The 18,769-nt window shown below is 38.6% G+C and overlaps 2 protein-coding genes across 6 annotated transcripts in view; both read right to left on the bottom strand.

Moving 5' to 3' along the window:
• LOC132773366 (fer-1-like protein 4) overlaps positions 1-4,268 on the bottom strand; it is a 68,431-nt gene extending 64,163 nt beyond the window's left edge. Inside the window, exon 1 of the mRNA XM_060772619.2 lies at positions 4,036-4,268. Coding sequence (XP_060628602.2) covers positions 4,036-4,268 — 233 coding nt within the window. The remainder of the gene's footprint in view (positions 1-4,035) is intronic.
• Positions 4,269-11,312: 7,044 nt separating this feature from the next.
• The window catches only part of LOC132773270 (RNA-binding protein 12-like), a 54,345-nt gene continuing 46,888 nt past the window's right edge, over positions 11,313-18,769 (bottom strand). For all 5 annotated transcript variants that reach the window (XM_060772415.2, XM_060772412.2, XM_060772411.2 and 2 more), the window contains 3 exons: positions 18,138-18,271; positions 16,734-16,970; positions 11,313-13,849 (listed from right to left, as the gene is read on the bottom strand). In XM_060772415.2, coding sequence (XP_060628398.2) covers positions 13,721-13,849; positions 16,734-16,970; positions 18,138-18,271 — 500 coding nt within the window. In that variant the 3' untranslated portion in view covers positions 11,313-13,720. The remainder of the gene's footprint in view (positions 13,850-16,733; positions 16,971-18,137; positions 18,272-18,769) is intronic.

Here is an 18,769-nt window from a genome sequence, read left to right on the forward strand (position 1 = left end):
TCCAAGCCAGATAATCATCAGGTTCATTGTGTGTATATACAGATGGGTGATTTCCCTTGCCAGCCAGATAAGCAAAAATTATAATTCACCTGAGGCTGAGAGCTCCCTTGTGGAAACAGGGGCTTAAGGTATTTGTTGACTCTTTTATAGAGTCAAGCCCTTGATTGCCCAGGCTCTGAACCTCTGAGTCTCACATCTTTGTCTCTTGCGCTCCATATCTTTGTTTAGCACATAACTGGACAGTTGAGTGAATCAAAAACTCATCAACATATCATTGGTATTGTTTTCTCCCAGATTGCACCCTCCCAGGGGTGCATCTCTGCAGATGATTGGTCCTTCATCCTGACCAATCCCCAGCTACCATTCTCCCCACTAAGGGAATCCCTGCCTGGAAGCTGTAATGCCAGTAGACCTGTCAGTCAAGCTCAGTGCGGATCCTAGCTAGCCTTTTTTCTGGCCAATCAGTGGATGGAACAGGAGGTTTGAATGGCTGCCAGAACTGTATAAGATGTCTTGCAGTTCTCTGTATATTTATGCTTGCACATTTTGAAGCAAATTACTTGTACTTGCATCCTTTTTGGCTGAATTGTAATAAACCTCTGTGGCTTTTATCTTCAACCTGGTAAGTTGGATTCTCTGTCCTAGCCTTTCTGGTTTAGCATGAGCTCACCAGGCATGGCACCTCCTATTCACAGTCCTAGCTCAATCACTTCAGGATAACAGGTAGCCCTTCAAAGCTATTTCTGTGTTCTCAACCCCAGCAAAAGTAAAATTCCCCAGACTGACTTTTTCTTCTCCATGCTTAAAAGAGTGCATTTTTTTCAGGAAAATCTCAAAATATTAATGTTTACTTTTAAAATACATTGTTGAGGGGCCCTGTGCAATGTAACAGGGGAAAATTAAGGTCTGGCCACATGTTTTCCACCCCATCCCCACCCCAGCAATTAATACATACCTGGAGTAGAAAATTGACACCCCAAGAGGCAACACTTGCCCACCTTTGCTATGGATATAAACACGTTTTTTAAAAAAAAAAAAAAATTAAATACACTTTCTAACCTTGGAGGGTCTCAGCATTTGCTGAGTGGTTCCCATTATTATTCGGAAAGTGATTTTCTTTGTCCTTCCTTCCTTCTCCCTCTCCCTCTTTCTGTCTGTCTGTCTGTCTGTCTTCTCATATTCCATCTGAGGTCTATACGGATCCATGAGTGAGCAAGTCAGTGACTGAGTGAGCAAATATGTGTGCGGATATGTGCTCCTAACCCCCACACATGTGGAGGGATTAGTATAGTCAAGTTAATAAAATACTAAATGTTTTGTATATGGAATACACACTCACCTCACTGAGCAGAGAATTTCAGACCTTCAGAAATAGCAAGTGGATAAAGTTCATGGCAGTAAAGGTGCCAGAAGGTTTTACTTTTTGTCAATATTTTGTTTGACATCATCGTATGTACATATGCCAGTAAATGCTCATTTGAATAGCTAAAGGCTCACAGGTCTGTTCAGATATTAAAATATGTAGAGATCTGCATACATGCATACATTGAATGTAAAAATAATGTTGACACAAGGTAGACTCTTTGGGGTCTTTTCTGATGTAAACTTTGCCCACTTCCCACCCATATATCAGGGACCCTGCTAGTCTTTGGTTATTTGAATATGCACTGGACATTCAAAAATTGTCAGCATCATGTTTGCCAGATGTAAGAATGAAACAACTGGATGCAGAGGGAGCAGCAAATGAGAACACTCAAAGAAGCTGCATCCTAGCAGCTAAGGGCCCTTCTACACAGCCATATAACCCAGAATATCAAGGCAAATAATCTACAATATCTGCTTTGAACTTGATTATCTGAGTCCACACTGCTATATAACCCAGTTCAATGTGAGTTTTATACAGCTTTGTGGAAGGTGCCTAACACTTCTTTTAAAGAGGAAAGGAAGAAGAAAAGCACTAGCTGAGATCCAATATTCTAACAATCATGTAACACTGTACTGTTGGCATCTTCATTACAGATGACAAAATGTTGATTTTACGACAAATTATTCTAGTTTGTTTTCTAATCCTGATGTAATGTTCATAAAATGGAAGAGTAGCATACTGTTAGATTTCAACTCTCAAACACCTGGGGGACTAGAATTTGGAAATCATGTATATTATATTGCTTGACTTAAGTGGAAGTTATTTGGAAGACAGAAAAGATGGGTTGCTAGATGATATAACTGGCCTGACTTCAGGTTTTAGAGCAGCGTTTCTCAACATGGGGGTCGGGATCTCTGGAGGGGTCATGAGGGGGTGTCAGAGGGGTTGCCAATGACCATCAGAAAACACAGTATTTTCTGTTGATCATGTGGGGTCTGTTTGGGAAGTTTTGCCCAATTCTATCATTAGTGGGGTTCAGAATGCTCTTTGACTGTAGGTGAACTATAAATCCTAGAACTACTAAATCCCCAAACTCCTCCATTATTCACATTTGTGCATATTGAGTATTCATGCACAGTTTGGTCCAGATCCATAATAGGGAAATGCAAACATAACTTTTCTCCAGAAAGTATTTTATTGCAGTGGAATGCACAAAATTGATACTGGACTCTTATCAGTTACTAAGTCAACAACTACTGTTGAGAAGCTATATTTAAATAGAGACCAAAGAGGAAACGAATGTCTCGCAAAAATGCTGCACTTCTTGAATAGACAGGTTCAATGTTTCTGGGGTGGATAATTTTCAGTCAAAACACTGGCTAGACTCTACTCTTTCCCTTCAAAATTCATTTTCCACATGGAACAAAGACCTGCACGAAATAGCAAGGACATTCCAATAGTTTCAGCAAATCGAAATGGGAAATTATGGGTTTTGTCCTCCAATAAGCATACAGTTATGTTTTCATACAATCTTACTAGAGATGTGGGATAGCTTAAGAATTTCATTATTTCACAGCTGCTAATGAAACAAAATAGTAAAATTAGTAATGACAATATTCTGAATCCTGCCTCCATATCTTGCTGCTAGTATTTTCTAACTATATTGGACTATAATTTCCCAAGTGGAGGTATTATGACAGGTAAGAGCTGTTTCTATTTTGTTGTTGTTATGTGCCTTTCAGTGAATTTATGGTGGCACTATAATGGAGTTTTCTGGGCAGGAGGAAGCTTGCCATAGCTTCCTACTTAGGCTGAGAGAGTGTTCAAAGTTGCCCAATGGGTTTCCATGGTTGAATTCTGCCAGGGACCCATTCACAATATACAAATATAGCACTATATTCCACTTTAACTACTATAGTTTCATCCTATCAAAGTCTGGTCTCTGTAATTTGGTGAGACATTAGCACTCTCTGGCTGGGTATCCTAAATTCTTCCTAAAGTGCCAGTCCCAGGACCCTAGGGGCAGTTACTATGGTGTGTGTGTGTGTGTGAACGTAGCATTACTCGAATATGCATACTACATTTGGTTCATACTTTCATTTTGAGGGGTGGAAAATCTGACAAGAGAGGCTTCTCTGTCTCTTTTATTAACATGAAAAATATTCCTGTATAGCTCTTTGCATGTCTGTGAGGAAAATGGCACCTGTGTGCAACACCTATATATCAAGTGTGATGAACATCCATATAACAATGCAATTGCATGCAGAGCACAGTGACTCATAGATGTGTTCGGTTTCCTAGAAGGAAATACTAAGTACATGAGAAAACTTTCACATCTCAGCATTTTCTTTAGGATTCTCTCCCAGGAGAAGAACAAGTTGGAAAACATCACAGACCACAAATATGCCTTTTAAGACCCAAGAAATAAACAGAATTGAAGGGAATAAATACTCCTTCCAAAATGTACACATAGCCTGTACTATTATTAAAGGGACATAGTTAGAACACTGTTTATCTCCCTGATGTGTACATGCTATTCCATGTTGTCCTCAAGCAAACAGCAGTCAAAACTAATGCCGCCCTTCGCTCTTTCACTCCGTCCCGGTCCATTTCCATCACCCACCCCACTCCCAATGGCATCCCCGTTCACATATCCCCGTCGTCCTCACCTCGGAAGCTGACGTGCACCTGTCTCTCCCCAGTCCCCGGCAGCTGGGTGACCCTCTTGACGGTCACACTCAAGGCCATGATGCTGCCAGGACTTGGCTTCGTGCAGGACTGACTGGCCAGGTGTGACGGCCACTGCCGCTGCTTCTGGGCTCCACCTGTCTCTCCGGTGAGTCAAGCCTGGAGACTCACCAGGCAGGTTTAGCCACCCAGACCCCACCCGCAAGGCATACATTGTCCAGTAATAAGCATAATCATATGAACAGGGCAGGGACCAAGTCCCCCTACACCTCCAGATCTGGCAAACCTGTTTTTTTCCTTTGAACCAGTGTTTCTCAAACTCTAATCCTCCAGATGTTTGGACTTCAACTCCCAGAAGCCCCACCCAGATTGGCCGGCTGCTAGGAATCCTGCTGTTTTAATCAATCCCTTTTCCTAAAACAAAATCAGCTCACAACCAGCTGCATCCCTCCATCTACCACAAAAACCCTGTTCAGTCAGCATCTCTGATATCACATCTTTCTTTTCAAACTGACTCCCTATGTCTCTATATTAATTTTCTTTATTATGTCAAGAAATCAGTGTGCTGACAGCAGTACATTCCCCAACTGACAATAAATCCTATATACAGCTTGGAAACACTATGCTTTCAGCTTGAATACTATAAACACTGTTTCTCACAGACTATGTTTCTCCTTTTTTTCCTGCAATTTATTTGTTAAAAGAATAGGTGGAAGATAGTGGACCCATTTACATTGATCATGTAATACTGATTCAAACCAATATTGAAGACATTGGTTTTGTTGTGCAAAATGATTCCATAGGAAATATTAGAATCAGGCTGATACCTGAATGGTGATTACACAAACCAGAGTACTGATGCATATTAAGGGCTTTCTTTTGCATGGTTTTATGGGAGTTACTTGGTAACTGCAAATTGAAGGTAGCTTTGAACCACATTAAATTGACATGTAGATGGGTCTTGTGACTCACTTCACACTTTGTTCCAAAATGCTGTTTTCTGTTTCTTCTGTTCTTTTTGAATGACATGAAGTTAAGTTGCTCTTTATGTTTTGGTCATAGAATCTTTACCTTGCTTTCCTTTTTCCTATTTCATTTTTTTTGGTAAGTTTGCCTTTTAACTATAGACTACTGAGACATCTGTGATGCAGACTATTGACTTTTTCACCCAAGATCTGCAAATATGCTGCAGTGATATATTTTGGTTTGGATTTTTTTCTTTTTGCTCTCTGTACCTTTGGCTTATTGTGGTAGGGGCTACATGGAATCATATGTTAAGTGACAATATGTGATAGTGATGTTTTGAGTACTGCTAGCATAAAGTATTAATAGGATTCAGAGTGGGATAGTGGTTTGAGTGTTGTACTTGGAATCTGAGAGACCAGTGTTCAAATCCTCATCAGATATAAAAACCCACTGGGTGACCTTGAGGAAGTTACAATCTACCAGTCTAAGAGGCAGGTAATGGAAAACATCATTTGAACAAATCTTGCATAGATAACTCCATTATAGATTTGTTTTAGGGCACTTCTACACAGGGTCCATAATGCGTGACCTCGCACACTTTTACCAGAGGCATCCAAACAATGCCTCCAGTAAAACCGAGTTAATTTGGGACAAAGCAAGCAAACCCTGCTTTGTCCTGAATTAATTAGGTACTGGATCAGACCTGGTCTTTCTGAAATACCCAGGTCTAATCCAGTATGGGTTTTTCGGGCTCAATCATCTAATCCTCGGGTTTTTTGGGCTCAATCAGCCTGGAAAACCAAGAGGGCTGTAACTCCCTCCCAAATAACCCTTAAAAATTACTTACCTGATGCCATTGCCATGCTGCTGGAGCTCTCCTGCTGCATAGAAATGATACACCAGGAGAAGGGGGGCAAGGAGTAGAAATGATGCTCCAGCAGCATGGTTATGGTGGCCACGTGAGTAATTTTTAATTCGTAAACCTTTTCTGGGAGGGTTTTCTTTGGTGTCTTGGTGCCCTGCTGAAAGGTCCGGCAGGGCATCTAGACACCACCACCACCACCCAAAAATGTAGGTTTTTTTGGGGGGGAGGTGTACACCCAATCGGGTTTAAGGTACCCAATTGGGCGAGGGTTAAAGCCCTGTGTGGAACCAGCCCTAGAGTTGTCATAGATGAGAAACAGCTTGAACAACAATGCAGAAGTAGCAGCAATAGATAGGTTTATCAAATAATGAATTTAACTTGGTTGCTGTGAGTTTTCCAGGCTGTATGGCCATGTTCCAGAAGCATTCTCTCCTGATGTTCCACCCACATCTACGGCAGGCATCCTCAGAGGTTGTGAGGTTGTGACTCACAGCAACCCAGTGATTCGTGCCATGGAAGCCTTCAACAACACAATTAATTTAACTGTTTAAATTCATACTTCATTTTCTCAGGGACTGGGATAGATCTGAAGCTTGTAATAGGCTGTCAATTGTGTTTGGTTTTTAACTTCAGAATCTAAAACCAATCAGAGTCAATGTTTGGTAAGATGGATGCTCAAATTGTTGAACAAGGTGCTCCTGAGCACATGCTCAGTCCAAGGGTTTTGTTTCCAGGGTTACAGTTTACAGACTAATATATTTACAAAGAAATCTGGTCTTTTTCCTGTCTTATCAACTTTCAGCAAATTACCAAAGTTTTGTAATTTAGGAGAAAAAATGTGGTTTATGTTTGTTTCTGTTGTTAAGCTACTGAGCATAAGAAATGCTTGTTGGTCTTGTGCAAATCACCTAGCGATTTCTACCTTTTGCCCAGTCCTGCGTTAACTCATGGCATCATTTATGTAGACACTCCTTCTTTTAAAACACTCCATAGATATTTACAAGTTTTTATAACATAAAAATGTTTTCAAGTCTATTTTAGTCGGTCCCCTCCTGATTTCTTAACCAGCTACAGGTATCCTTTAATTCAATTGGTTCCCCACCTGCCATCTAAGAAAGCAATTGGTCTTAACTGGAATTGATCTAGCTCTTTTTTAAAATGCATATACATTTTTTCCTGTTGCAGCCAGGCAGCTGTGATTTATATCAGCCACAAAATGAATACCTTGAGCTACTTTCACTCTCATGTTCATGATGACAGCCTTTCCTGGAAGGTTCTTTAGAAGATGGGTGTGTTCACACAATCTGTAAGATGGGGAATGTTAGGAGTTCCCATTTCAGCATGCATTAAACTGCAAATAAGGAAATAACAAGCAAAGAGGGGTTGCTTGCATTTGGACTTTCACCAAGACACATCAACCTTTGAGTAGGTTAAGGTAGCTGCTTTTTTGAAAAATGATTGTATAGACATATCCATTCCAGAAGAGACATTATCACATTAAAATAGCTCCATTTATTTAAGGCATTATGGGATGCATTCAGCACATGTTGGTTACTGAGAAGATGTGTTTGCTGAGGTTGGCAACGGCAGGGCCTAAAAATGGAGGTATTTTACCTCAGGCACTTTTTAATCCCACCACTGCCACAAATTGAGAAGATACGCAAACCAATAGTGCAGATGTGGATGATTATGGAGGGAATTAATCTCAGGTCTCAATTGTGTATAAGAATATATTATAGAGGAGGCCAATCATTAGTTGTAAATTAAGGTAACTGCCACCAACGTGAGGTATTTGAGGTATCACCGATGAGATCTGGCTCTACAGACGCAGGTTAGATGAGATGAGACGGTTTTTAACAAAAGATAACAAGTTTATTGTGTACAAAGCGTATGGTTGCAGGCTGTTAAATAACTTATAGAACTTTGAATGTCACTTGGTTTTAATATAGTCCACTCTTTCAAATAACACAGCTCGTGGCCAACTTTTACTGAGGTGAAGCTCTTTAGTGAACAATGTTTCCCACTATAACTAGCCTTCCAATTTGATCTTTCCTTGATCAAATCTCTGATCTCTAGTCCTTCCTTGACTAGGGATCCTAACAGGCTTCCTTTAGTCTTCCTTGACTAAAGACCCTGGCCAGGTTTCTCTCTTCAGCCCTTCTAGACTGAAAAACCTCCAGCTGCTCACACACACCTCTTTCCCAGGCTTTTCAAGCCTCCACTCTCTCACACACTCTCTCACTCTGGCCCTTTTCCAAAGACGCCTATAACTTTTCCTGCTTGGCTCCGCCCACTTCTCACTCTCCTGAGCTAGCCTGCCTGGTCTCCTTGGCAACGCTCACTGTGGATTCAAACCAGATAACTCTAGTTTTAGCTACTGTTACAAACACAAATATATACTCTAACAGTTAAACACATACATAGTATCAATGGCTTCTGTACAGTTACCTTCACAACTAGTAATCTAGATGGTGGCCTGTAAGAAAAATATTATTTTATGGCAAACTATATATACCTGGCATTGCCTGAGTTGCCTAACTTTTGTAATGCCATTTATTTGAAATGCTCGTTACTTTTTGAGTTTATAAATAGCCCCACTAGAAATGCATACCTGTATAATGAGACCTTTTAGAAAATTGTATAGCTGATGGGCTACAATTCCCATTAGCCCAATACCTACTCAGGCAGCAAAACCCATCAGCCTCAGATCTGACTGGGCTGGAACCCACAGCTTTCCTACTAAATCGTCAGAGGGCTCAGCCTTCTTGTTGGGCTGCCATTTCCATCATTCCCTGCCTGCTTGCCAAAGAGTAGCATACATGCAGCTCTCCAGATGTGGGTGGACTCCAGTTCCCATCAGTCCCAGACCTGGCTGAAACCTAAGGTTCTCCTAACCGGTCAGACAGCTCAGCCCTCCTGTTGGGTTGCAACTCCCATAATCCGAATCCTGCCTACCGAAGGGGGAAAGGATGTTGGGAGATGGAGCCTTGCAACTGTCTGACTAGGTTGTTGTGAGTTTTTCATGTTTCAGAAAAATTCTCTCCTGATGTTTCACCTACTTCTATGACAGGCATCCTCAGAAATTGTGAGGTCTGTTGGAAACTAGGCAAGTGACATTTATGTATCTGTGGAATAATGTCCAGGGTGGAAGAATTGGCCACCTTGATTAGCATTGAATGGCCTTGCAGGTTCAAAGCCTGGCTATTTCCTGCCTTTTCCAGCCATCTAAGCTAAAGTCATTATATTTTGTACCGATGGTGTAACCCCCATTGGGCCATTTAATAAACTTCAAGCCATCGTCAAAAGGTGGAAGCTAGAAAGTGTGCTAGAGCGTGCTTTAAACCCAATAATCCGACACAAAGAAAGTCAGTGGAAAGGCAAAAATGAAGCCCTTAATGGACATCAGTGCACTGTAGTATAAACAACATTGCACAATGAAATTGCCTCTGCAAAATGTGAATAGCTGTATGGACATCTAAAGCAATTGGTTGGGGTGCACATGCACATTCTGGAGGGGGGGGGGAGTTGAAAAAATGCCATATCTATGCTTGTGGCCAGGCATGTAGCCGGGGGGGGGGGGGAGGGGGGAGGCTTGAAGGGCTTCAGCCCCCCCCCCCCCCCCCGAAATTCTCAGGGAGGTCTGCGAGGCCTTACTGGTACATTATTTAAACTGTCATGTTTATTCATATCATGATCTGATCACCATGATCAATATATCCCGTATGCATGGGAGTATAGTGATAACAATACAAAGTTTGCAAGGGTAGATCCTCAGCCCCTCTCCCCGAAATAAAACTTAGCCCTCCTAATCAAACTCAGCTCCCCCCTCCCCCCGAGTCAAAATCCTGGATACGGGCCAGCTTGTGGCTAAGCATGTTTGGTGGGGATGTGAGAGAGGGACTTCTCAGTGGCTGCCTCTGGACCCTGGAAGTCCCTTCCCAGGGAGATCAAAATGGTCCCCCTTTTTTTAAGAGGGAAAAGAACTGTACATTGAAAAATAATGGTTTTTAGTTTCGACAGCTTGGTTTGAAGCAATAGGAAGAAATTAAGAGTGTGAGCTGTATCTCACTGCTTTGTTATTACTGCACCAACTACAGACTACATGCCATACTTGAATGGCAATGAACTTACAGGGGAGCTCTACATAAACCAAAGACAGGGAAGGCAACTAACCGAATCAAATCACCCCGTAGGCTATGAATATGTTGTGCGTCAACATTCCTGCCACTCCCACAGGCAAAAGGATGGCAGCCAGGTGAGTCACATCAGAAACGCAGTCCCAATCAGCATCAGATTGGCCAAATATGAACTTTGCGCCACAGGTTTTGCCACCTTAGAGAATGGATCTACGTCAGATCATATTTTGGGGGAAATTGGTTGTGTACTTAACTACCCCTAGTGGGCAGGAATGTGCCTACAAGCCAGTTCAACTAAGCATGTATTACATATTTTTGGTCTGTAGCATTGGTACAATGGAAGATGATTCGTCTTTTAACACCCACTTACATCTGTTTGACTAATAACTTACCAGTATTATCTGAACATTCATCCACATTGCTAATTCAGAAGACTAAGTCTGAGTTCAAAATATTAAGACTGCTTGCATACAAGGCTTTTATTGTACTGGGGGGTTGTGTTGTTTCCGGGCTGTATGGCCGTGTTCTGGCACCCTTTTCTCCTGATGTTTTGCCTGCATCTGTGGCTGCCATCTTCAGAGGATCTTCACATACCAGCCACAAATGCAGGTGAAACGTCAAGAGAAAAATGCTGCTAGAACATGGCCATACAGCCCGGAAACAACACAACACCCCAGTGATTCTGGCCATGAAAGCCTTCAACAATATTTTTATTGTTCTCTGACTTTGCTTTTATCATGCCATTTATAACACTGTTCTCCAACTCTTTATTCAGAGTTAGAGTTTGTTAGCCCCAGCTTCTGCCAACCTATCAGTTCGAAAACATGCAAATGTGAGTACATCAATAGGTAGGTAGCCCTCCGGCGGGAAGATAACAGCACTCTATGCAGTCATGCCAGCCACATGACCTTGGAAGTGTTTATGGACAATGCCGGCTCTTTGGCTTAGAAACTGAGATTAGCACCACCCCCCAGAGTTGGACATGACTAGACTTAATGCCAAGGGGAAACCTTTACCTTTACCTAACTCTTTATTCTAGACACCTGCTCTAGAAAAAACTCCAACGATAAACATGGATTACTCTTAACCCATTTTCAACCATTTGGAAAAAATAGATTCAAAACTGGAAATAGCAGTTCTCTCCATGTTTCATCTACCCAAGTCGTTCACAAAAATCCCCATATTATTTATAACATGTGTAAAATTGCCTTGTATTGGAACTGTTGATCATTTATAACAGATAAGAATGATTTTAATCAAAGGAGAAAAAAAAGACTGAGGATATTTGGAATTCCATAAACATGTTTTAATGGGAAAAAATGGAATATGCAATACAAAACAAGTAAACCCTTATATGAAAAACAGCATTCATATTAATCAAACAAATAAAGATGTGCAGATGATTGTGGCAACATTTTCCAATGTATGCAATTTTTTCCAAATGAGATTACACTGTAAACTTTCTTACTAACACCAGAAAAATCTGATTTCATTTCAATCAAGTAAAGCCTATTTTAAAAATGAATTTGTGCCTCATCTTCCTCAGCTGAAGGCACTGCCAGTAAAGTCAACCAGATCAGGCAGGCAAGTTCAACAGGACAAGTCCAAGAAAAGTCCTGATGTACTGAAATAATCATTTATTATTGTTACAAACCAAGGAACTGAAAGCAACAGTAATGGGCTGCAGTCATGAGCTATGTGATTGTCAATCTTTCAGGGAACTAACTGGGGGAAAAACTGCAGCTTGGCAAATTGACTATGCATTTTGACACTCGCCTAATGAAAATGTGGAATGATAAACACATCTATTATTTGATACACCCAAATTATAGATTTCCAATATGGCTGAATGAAAAAAGGCAACACCCTATGATTTAAAATTCTAGAAAAAGATCTTTGGCTTTAGAATGTTAAGTCACTATTTAGATTAGCGATTTGACATTAATGGAATTTTCTTACATTTTGGAACAATGATTGTGTTTGGAAATAATAAAATTTAAATTTATTCATATATTGTGTCCTTAAAATCTAATAAAGATTGCACACTATATTTTAAAGTGCTTTTGAATATAAAAAGGTAGTAAGAGGCACTGAATTGATTAAAAAATAACTTGAATGATGTAGTCTAAAGCAGGCATTCAATGTTTGCTGTAAGTTAAATACAACTGACATCTCAGATAAAGTGGTACAATAATTGTTTAAATAGTGGTTCTCAACCTGTGGGTCCCCAAATGTTTTGACCTTCAACTTCCAGAAATCCTAACAGCTGGTAAGAACTTACTGGTTTAAAAGGTCATTCATTAGCTGTTGCCTCATTAAATCTAGGTGCCAAATTAGGAAAATCACACAGTGATATCCCTTGATTTTTTTTCCTGTATCAGTGCATCACTCGAAGTTTGAAACATACTGACCAAAATGCCCTTGAGAAAGAAACTGTATTTTGAAACAATCGAAGGTTTGTTTTTTTTAAAAAAAAGATATACAATCATCTTGGGAAATAATGATTAAAGCTTCTTTATAAAATATATCTTTAAAAATATATGGCATTACTTAAAGGCACATCAGAATTTAAGGCAACAGAAGTATTTGGTGCAATCATCAATGCAAAAGGATTTCTCTTTCTAGTCAGACACTAGAAAACATTTTCCAGCAATAGGTCATGAGATATACTACAGCTTACAGAATTATATAAAAATGTTACAGCACCAAGATTTCTAATGCATTCCAAACTAGAAAACGAAATGATTCAAAGAACAAAGTATTTTAGTGAACTGCAGGAATATAAGGCCAGCTCTTATCTTCTCATTTTGGATCTTTTCATGTTTTAGGAAGCCATGATAAGCAATAATGGTATTTTGCACAAAAGTCACTACAGTCTGAGTATTATTTATCCAAAATGCTTGGAAATAGAAGTATTTTGGATTTTGGAAAATTTCCATATAGATAAATGCCATTTCTTGGATATGGATTCAAATCTAAACACGAAATTAATTTATGTTTCCTATTCACCTTATATGCTTTAACCTAAAGGGAACTTTATGCACACTATTTTAATAATTTGTGCATGAAACAAAGTTTGAACCATCAAAAAACAAAGATGTTACTATTTCAATCAACCATGTGCACAAATTTGGATTAGAGACCATTTCTCATTTCTGGATAAGAGATACTCAGCCTGTGTAAGCTAAGAAAAATTCAGTATCAACTCTGTAATCTGGAGAAATAGTTCTACATGATTATCATTTTTTTCAAAAATGCACTGAAAGGCTGAACTAATGGAAAAGGTGAAAAGGAGAAGGCTTAATGAACTATTAAGCAGCATCCGTAAGCGATATAACAGGTATAGCAGAGCCCAACCACTTTCTGAAAGTCATACCCAAGGGCACATTCAGTTTCCATATCATAAAGCAGTGAGTCATGCTAGAATCGTCCTTTAAATAATCAAATTCAAAATTCATTGCAAGATGCTACATTACTCATAGCATGTGCAAAGAATAGAAAAAATACATGGCCATGATTAATGATTTGAGATGTGAAGTAGTTTCTTTACTAAGAACCACTAAGAGCATGAGTATTATATACTGTCTGCAGAGTATATCATATATCCATTATATGTAGAAACCTTATTTGAAATATAGGGTAATATATGCCTATTTATTAGAAAGTGGTATATGCAGTGTTCTCTTCTTTCTTCTCCAGTTATGGTTTGTTTTCTGGTTGCTTTTCAGAAGGTAATTTCACAGGAGTCAGGCCAACCTGCTTGAAGTAGGTGACCAGTTGCTTGGGAACTTCGGCCAAAACTGTCTGGGAAAGTGCTTCACGAGGAGCCTAAATCAGGGAAGAAGCACAAATGGAGAATAAGTGCTACAAAAATATTCAGAAACACTGGCAATTTCTTTTTAATTTGTTATTTTTCAAAATTTATTTAAAATACACATTTTAACTGCATAAAGAAAAATCATACAAAAAGCAAAAAAAATATGTCACAACCTTCATACTCTATAACATACATCGACAACAGCTGCATTAAAGCAAAAAAGTCATATGGCACTTCTAACTTGCAAGATTGCAATCATAGATAATTATACTAACTCTTTCCCCTCAACAATTTGTTAAAAAAGAAACATGCATAACATTAATGTGTATATGTACTTTAAATATTACATCTGCACATAATCGCAGCTAATTATTTTTTTATTTAAATAACTGTGAATTTTACATATTCAGCGCTTTAAAATTCTTATACATACCACTTCCCCATAACAGATTTGTAATAAAGAAATATGTATGTCTTGACTCTTATAATATGTTTATCCTCTAGCTCTATTACATACTGTATATACTTGAGTATAAGCCTAATTTTTCAGCCCTATTTTTAGGCTGAAAAGGCCCCCTCGGCTTATACTCGAGTCAATGTTATTTATTCTTTTACTCTGTTGTTATTATTTTTATTATATTTATCATTTTACTACTTATTATTGTTGTTATTATTACAGTTCCATCATTTTACTCTATTACTATTATTTTATTACATGTATTATTTTACTCTATTTATTATTATTGGAATAATAATAATTATTATTATTATTATTATTGGAAGGATACGTAAGCACATCTACACTGACGAAGGTTAGAATAATGGTTGAATCAGAGTTGGACAGTCTTATCTTAAATTACAGGTTTATGTAAATATTAAAAAAATTAACCTATTGATGCCTCAATTTATGTAATTTTATTGATATCTATTTTAATTTTGAAATTTACCAGTAGCTGCTGCATTTCCCACCCTTGGCTTATAATTGAGTCAATACGTTTTCCCAGCTTTTTGTGGTAAAATCAGGTGCATCAGCTTATATTTGGGTCAGCTTATACTTGAGTATATATGGTACTTGCTCTTTACCTTTATCTCCTTCCCCTTATTTACCCTTCACCTAGTGCTGAACTTTCACCCCAGACTACTCAGTTACAATACTTATTTCCAAAATCCCATTATTTCAATTATAGGTTTGTTCCCCTTATCTTCTATATAAACAAATTCTATAAATTTTCCCATATCTTCCCCAAATAATCCTTTTTCAGTAACCCTCTTTTAATCTTAATACATATTACATGTCAATTTATCAGTTATTGCAATGCCTCAAATCTCCCTATACCATTCTTCCAATTGGCATTCCCCTTTTCTTTCCATTTTTGGCTACTAACAATCTTGCTGCTGTTACCTAGGTTGGCAATTAATTCATTTAGCTTTTTTCATATTGTAATATTATCGATAAAGGACAGCACTGCTATTTCAGACATTCCTGTTATCTCCGTTATGGTGATTCCCCTTATTTCTTAAAATACATTTTCCCAAACTTTTTGAACAAATTTACAGGACCACCACTTGTGTATGTATATACCAGTTTCTTGACAGCCCCTCCAGCACTGCTTAGAGTATTTCTATCAATTTGATTTAGTCTAATAGGTGTGAGGTACCATCTCCACACTACTTTGTAATAATTCTCTTTTATTCTTATGGACATGTTTTTGATATACATATATTCCACATTCCTTTCCAATTCTGAGGGTGTTTTTTTTTTTTTGGTTACAATCTAATAATAATAATAATAATAATAATAATAATAATAATAATAATCTTTATTTATACTCTGCCACCATCTCCCCAAAGGGGACTCGGGGCAGCTTACATGAGGCCAATTCCCACATTTATTTAAGGTGATCGTACTCCTGTACTTCTTCCAACAGCAATTTGTAAATATCACTTCTTATACCTTTTTTCCCTTATTCCCCCTTTGACTAATCTTCTTTTCAAATTTTGTTAGTTCTCTATATCCCTTATGTTTCTTCCTTATTTCCCTTAACCATCTTTCCATTTGTAGAACTTTATGCCACATAATACTCCCTCCTGATAGTTGATTTCTTATCTCCCCTGTTGTTTTCATCTTTCAATCCCAATCTTTTAATTTCATTATTCCTTTTCTTTAAATTATCTTTCTAACTCCCTTTTGAGAATTATAGGGTTTTTTTTGTTAATGGGGAGATCGGTAGTATTCATTTTTCCAAATTTCCAATACATATATATTTTTAAAGGGGTCCTCTATTTTGTTATACCATTTCTTCTCCAGATTTCTGATTTTCCCTATGAAGAAAAATATATTCTAATTTCATATCTATGTCTTCACTCTCTTCTTCTAACAATTCTAAATCCTTTTCACCTATACTCCCTTCAATAATAATATACCTTAGTTGGTTTGCTATATAGTATAATTTTAAGTTTGGAGCACATATGGAGAAATCAGTGCTACAAAACATATTCAAAAACCCTGGCATTTCCTGCTTTGTGCTGAACAGAGGAACCGAGAACAACCAATCCCTTCAGAAGCAGGCGATCTCACATTTTAATGTAAAGAGAAGCGAAATACTATATATTTAAAAAAGAATTAGTCGTCATTATATAGTATGATCTAAAATCTCCTTCCTCTAGATAAATATTATAATGTGAAAACAATGAAGAATTGAAAGAGATTTGAAGTATCCAAACCTTTGCATTCAATGGAATCTTATCACCAGTTACTTGAGTTATGCTTCCATATTCTCTTGAACTTCTACAGTAGCTAATTGTATTTTTATTTTTCAGATTAACAAGGATCTTTCTTCCTATGGACAAACTTAAACATCTTTTGGAAATAGAGACAAGCACACTCTAACTTACATTTTGGAACTTTCGAAAAGGAACAAACTGGACAATATCCCTTGCAGCTGGCTCCCCCGATAAGGACTTTAGAACACCATCATCCCCATCCAGGAATTCCATGGCTTTGAATTCAGCATTGCCAACTCCAATAATAATAATAGACATGGGCAGCTTGGAGGCATTGACAATGGCTTGCCTGGTTTGGTCTAAATCAGTGATCTCTCCATCTGTGATTATCAGCAAGACAAAGTATTGCTGCAAAAAGATTAGAGCAGTCATTAAGGGTTTAATCTCTACTCTTCAAGAAAGATAAAAGTAACAAATCTCTCAGGCTCAAAGGTTAGGGAAAAGTACAGTGAAAACTGCTTTTGTTTTTCTATTAATTCGTAATAAGAGAAATACATCAACAGGAACAGATGGCATATACAGACAGAATTTAGTCTAGTTCTAATGAAAATCTATCAACAAATATGGAAAATGAAACAACAGCCCGCTGATTGGAAACCCTGCATATACATGCTCCCCCAAAAAGGGACACCAGGCTTGCAATTTCCCATTTCTATATGGTTGTCAAAGCTAGACAGTGAAGAAAGCAGATCTGAAATGTGGTGGTGGTGAAGAGTTCCTCAGCTACCGTGAACAGCTAAAAGACAAACAAATGGGTTCTAGATCAAATCAATCCTTAACTCCCCCTAGATGTCAAGATGAGTCTGTTGTACTTTGGGCATATCGTAAGAAGATGTGACTCACTGCAAAAGGCAATAATGCTTGGCAGAGTAGAAGGCAGTAGGAAAAGAGAAAGACTGCATTCCAGATGGATAGACTCATTCAAGGAAGCCACAACCTTGACTCCGCAAGTTCTCAACAGGGCCACTGATGATATGGTGACTTGGAGGACTCTCACTCATAAGGTCATCATAAGTCAAAGTCAACTTCACAGCATCTTAGAACACTAAGTAAATTTTTGCAGGAATGTTGTGTGGTTTCCAGGCTGTAAGGCCGTGTTCTAGCAGCATTTTCTTATGACATTTCACTTGCATCTGTTGATGGCATTCTTACATGCAAAAACTTGCAAATCAGGCTCGCTAATTGCACCCTTCACACTTAGTTAATAGAAATTGATTTTTTTCTCCCATCCTGGGCATTCCACAGGTACTCCACTTGCTTCAGCACCATCAGAACCTCTGGAGATGCTAGCCACAGATGCAGGTGAAACATCAGAGGAGAAAATGCTGCTACAACACGGCCATACAGCCCAGAAGCCACACAACACTCCAATGATTCCGGCCGTGAAAGCTTTCAACAATAAATATTTACAGTTAACATCTTGGAACACTAAGTAAATGTTTGCAGTCAAAGATATTTTAAGCTGCCTCCCCTATCTAAAAAGTAAAAACTTAAGATTAAATCAGGTAGACTCACTGAAGCAGTCCCTTGTTGTGCTGAATGAGCAGCAAATCTAGCAACATGATTTATAATTGGTGAGAAATTTGTTGGCCCATAGAGACGAACTTGCGGCAATGCTTGGCGATAAGCACCCACAACTCCTTCGATTCCTGAGAGTTAAAACAAGAAGAGTTATTATGAAAGTCTAGATATTACTTTATGTGGAGACCACTTATTAGCTATGTCACTCTCAAGGACGTGAGCATGGAAATCTGATTGTGTGCACCTGAAATATAATTGAGGTAAAAATCCCTGAATTTTACGATAAAATTAGCAGAATGGGGAAAAGTCAGGGCTCTATTTGTGTGATTTTCACTCTTCCTGTGTCTTAACCCTAATACCTTCTGAAACACACCATATTGTTCTAGGGACATCAGAGAGAAAAACAATGTCTGGTCGGGATGGCAATGGGGGGAAAAAGGTAAGCGCAGAGTAACAAGGGGGCAGGATCTTTCCATCATAAACACATAAAAGGTAAGGTAAAGGTTTCCCCTGACATTAAGTCTAGTCATGTCCGACTCTGGGGGGTGGTGCTCATCTCCATTTCTAAGCCAAAGAGCCGGTGTTGTCCGTAGATACCTCCAAGGTAACAATGCATGGAGCGTTGT

The sequence above is a fragment of the Anolis sagrei genome, chromosome 4 (genome assembly GCF_037176765.1).
Source record: "Anolis sagrei isolate rAnoSag1 chromosome 4, rAnoSag1.mat, whole genome shotgun sequence".
NCBI lineage: Eukaryota > Metazoa > Chordata > Lepidosauria > Squamata > Dactyloidae > Anolis > Anolis sagrei.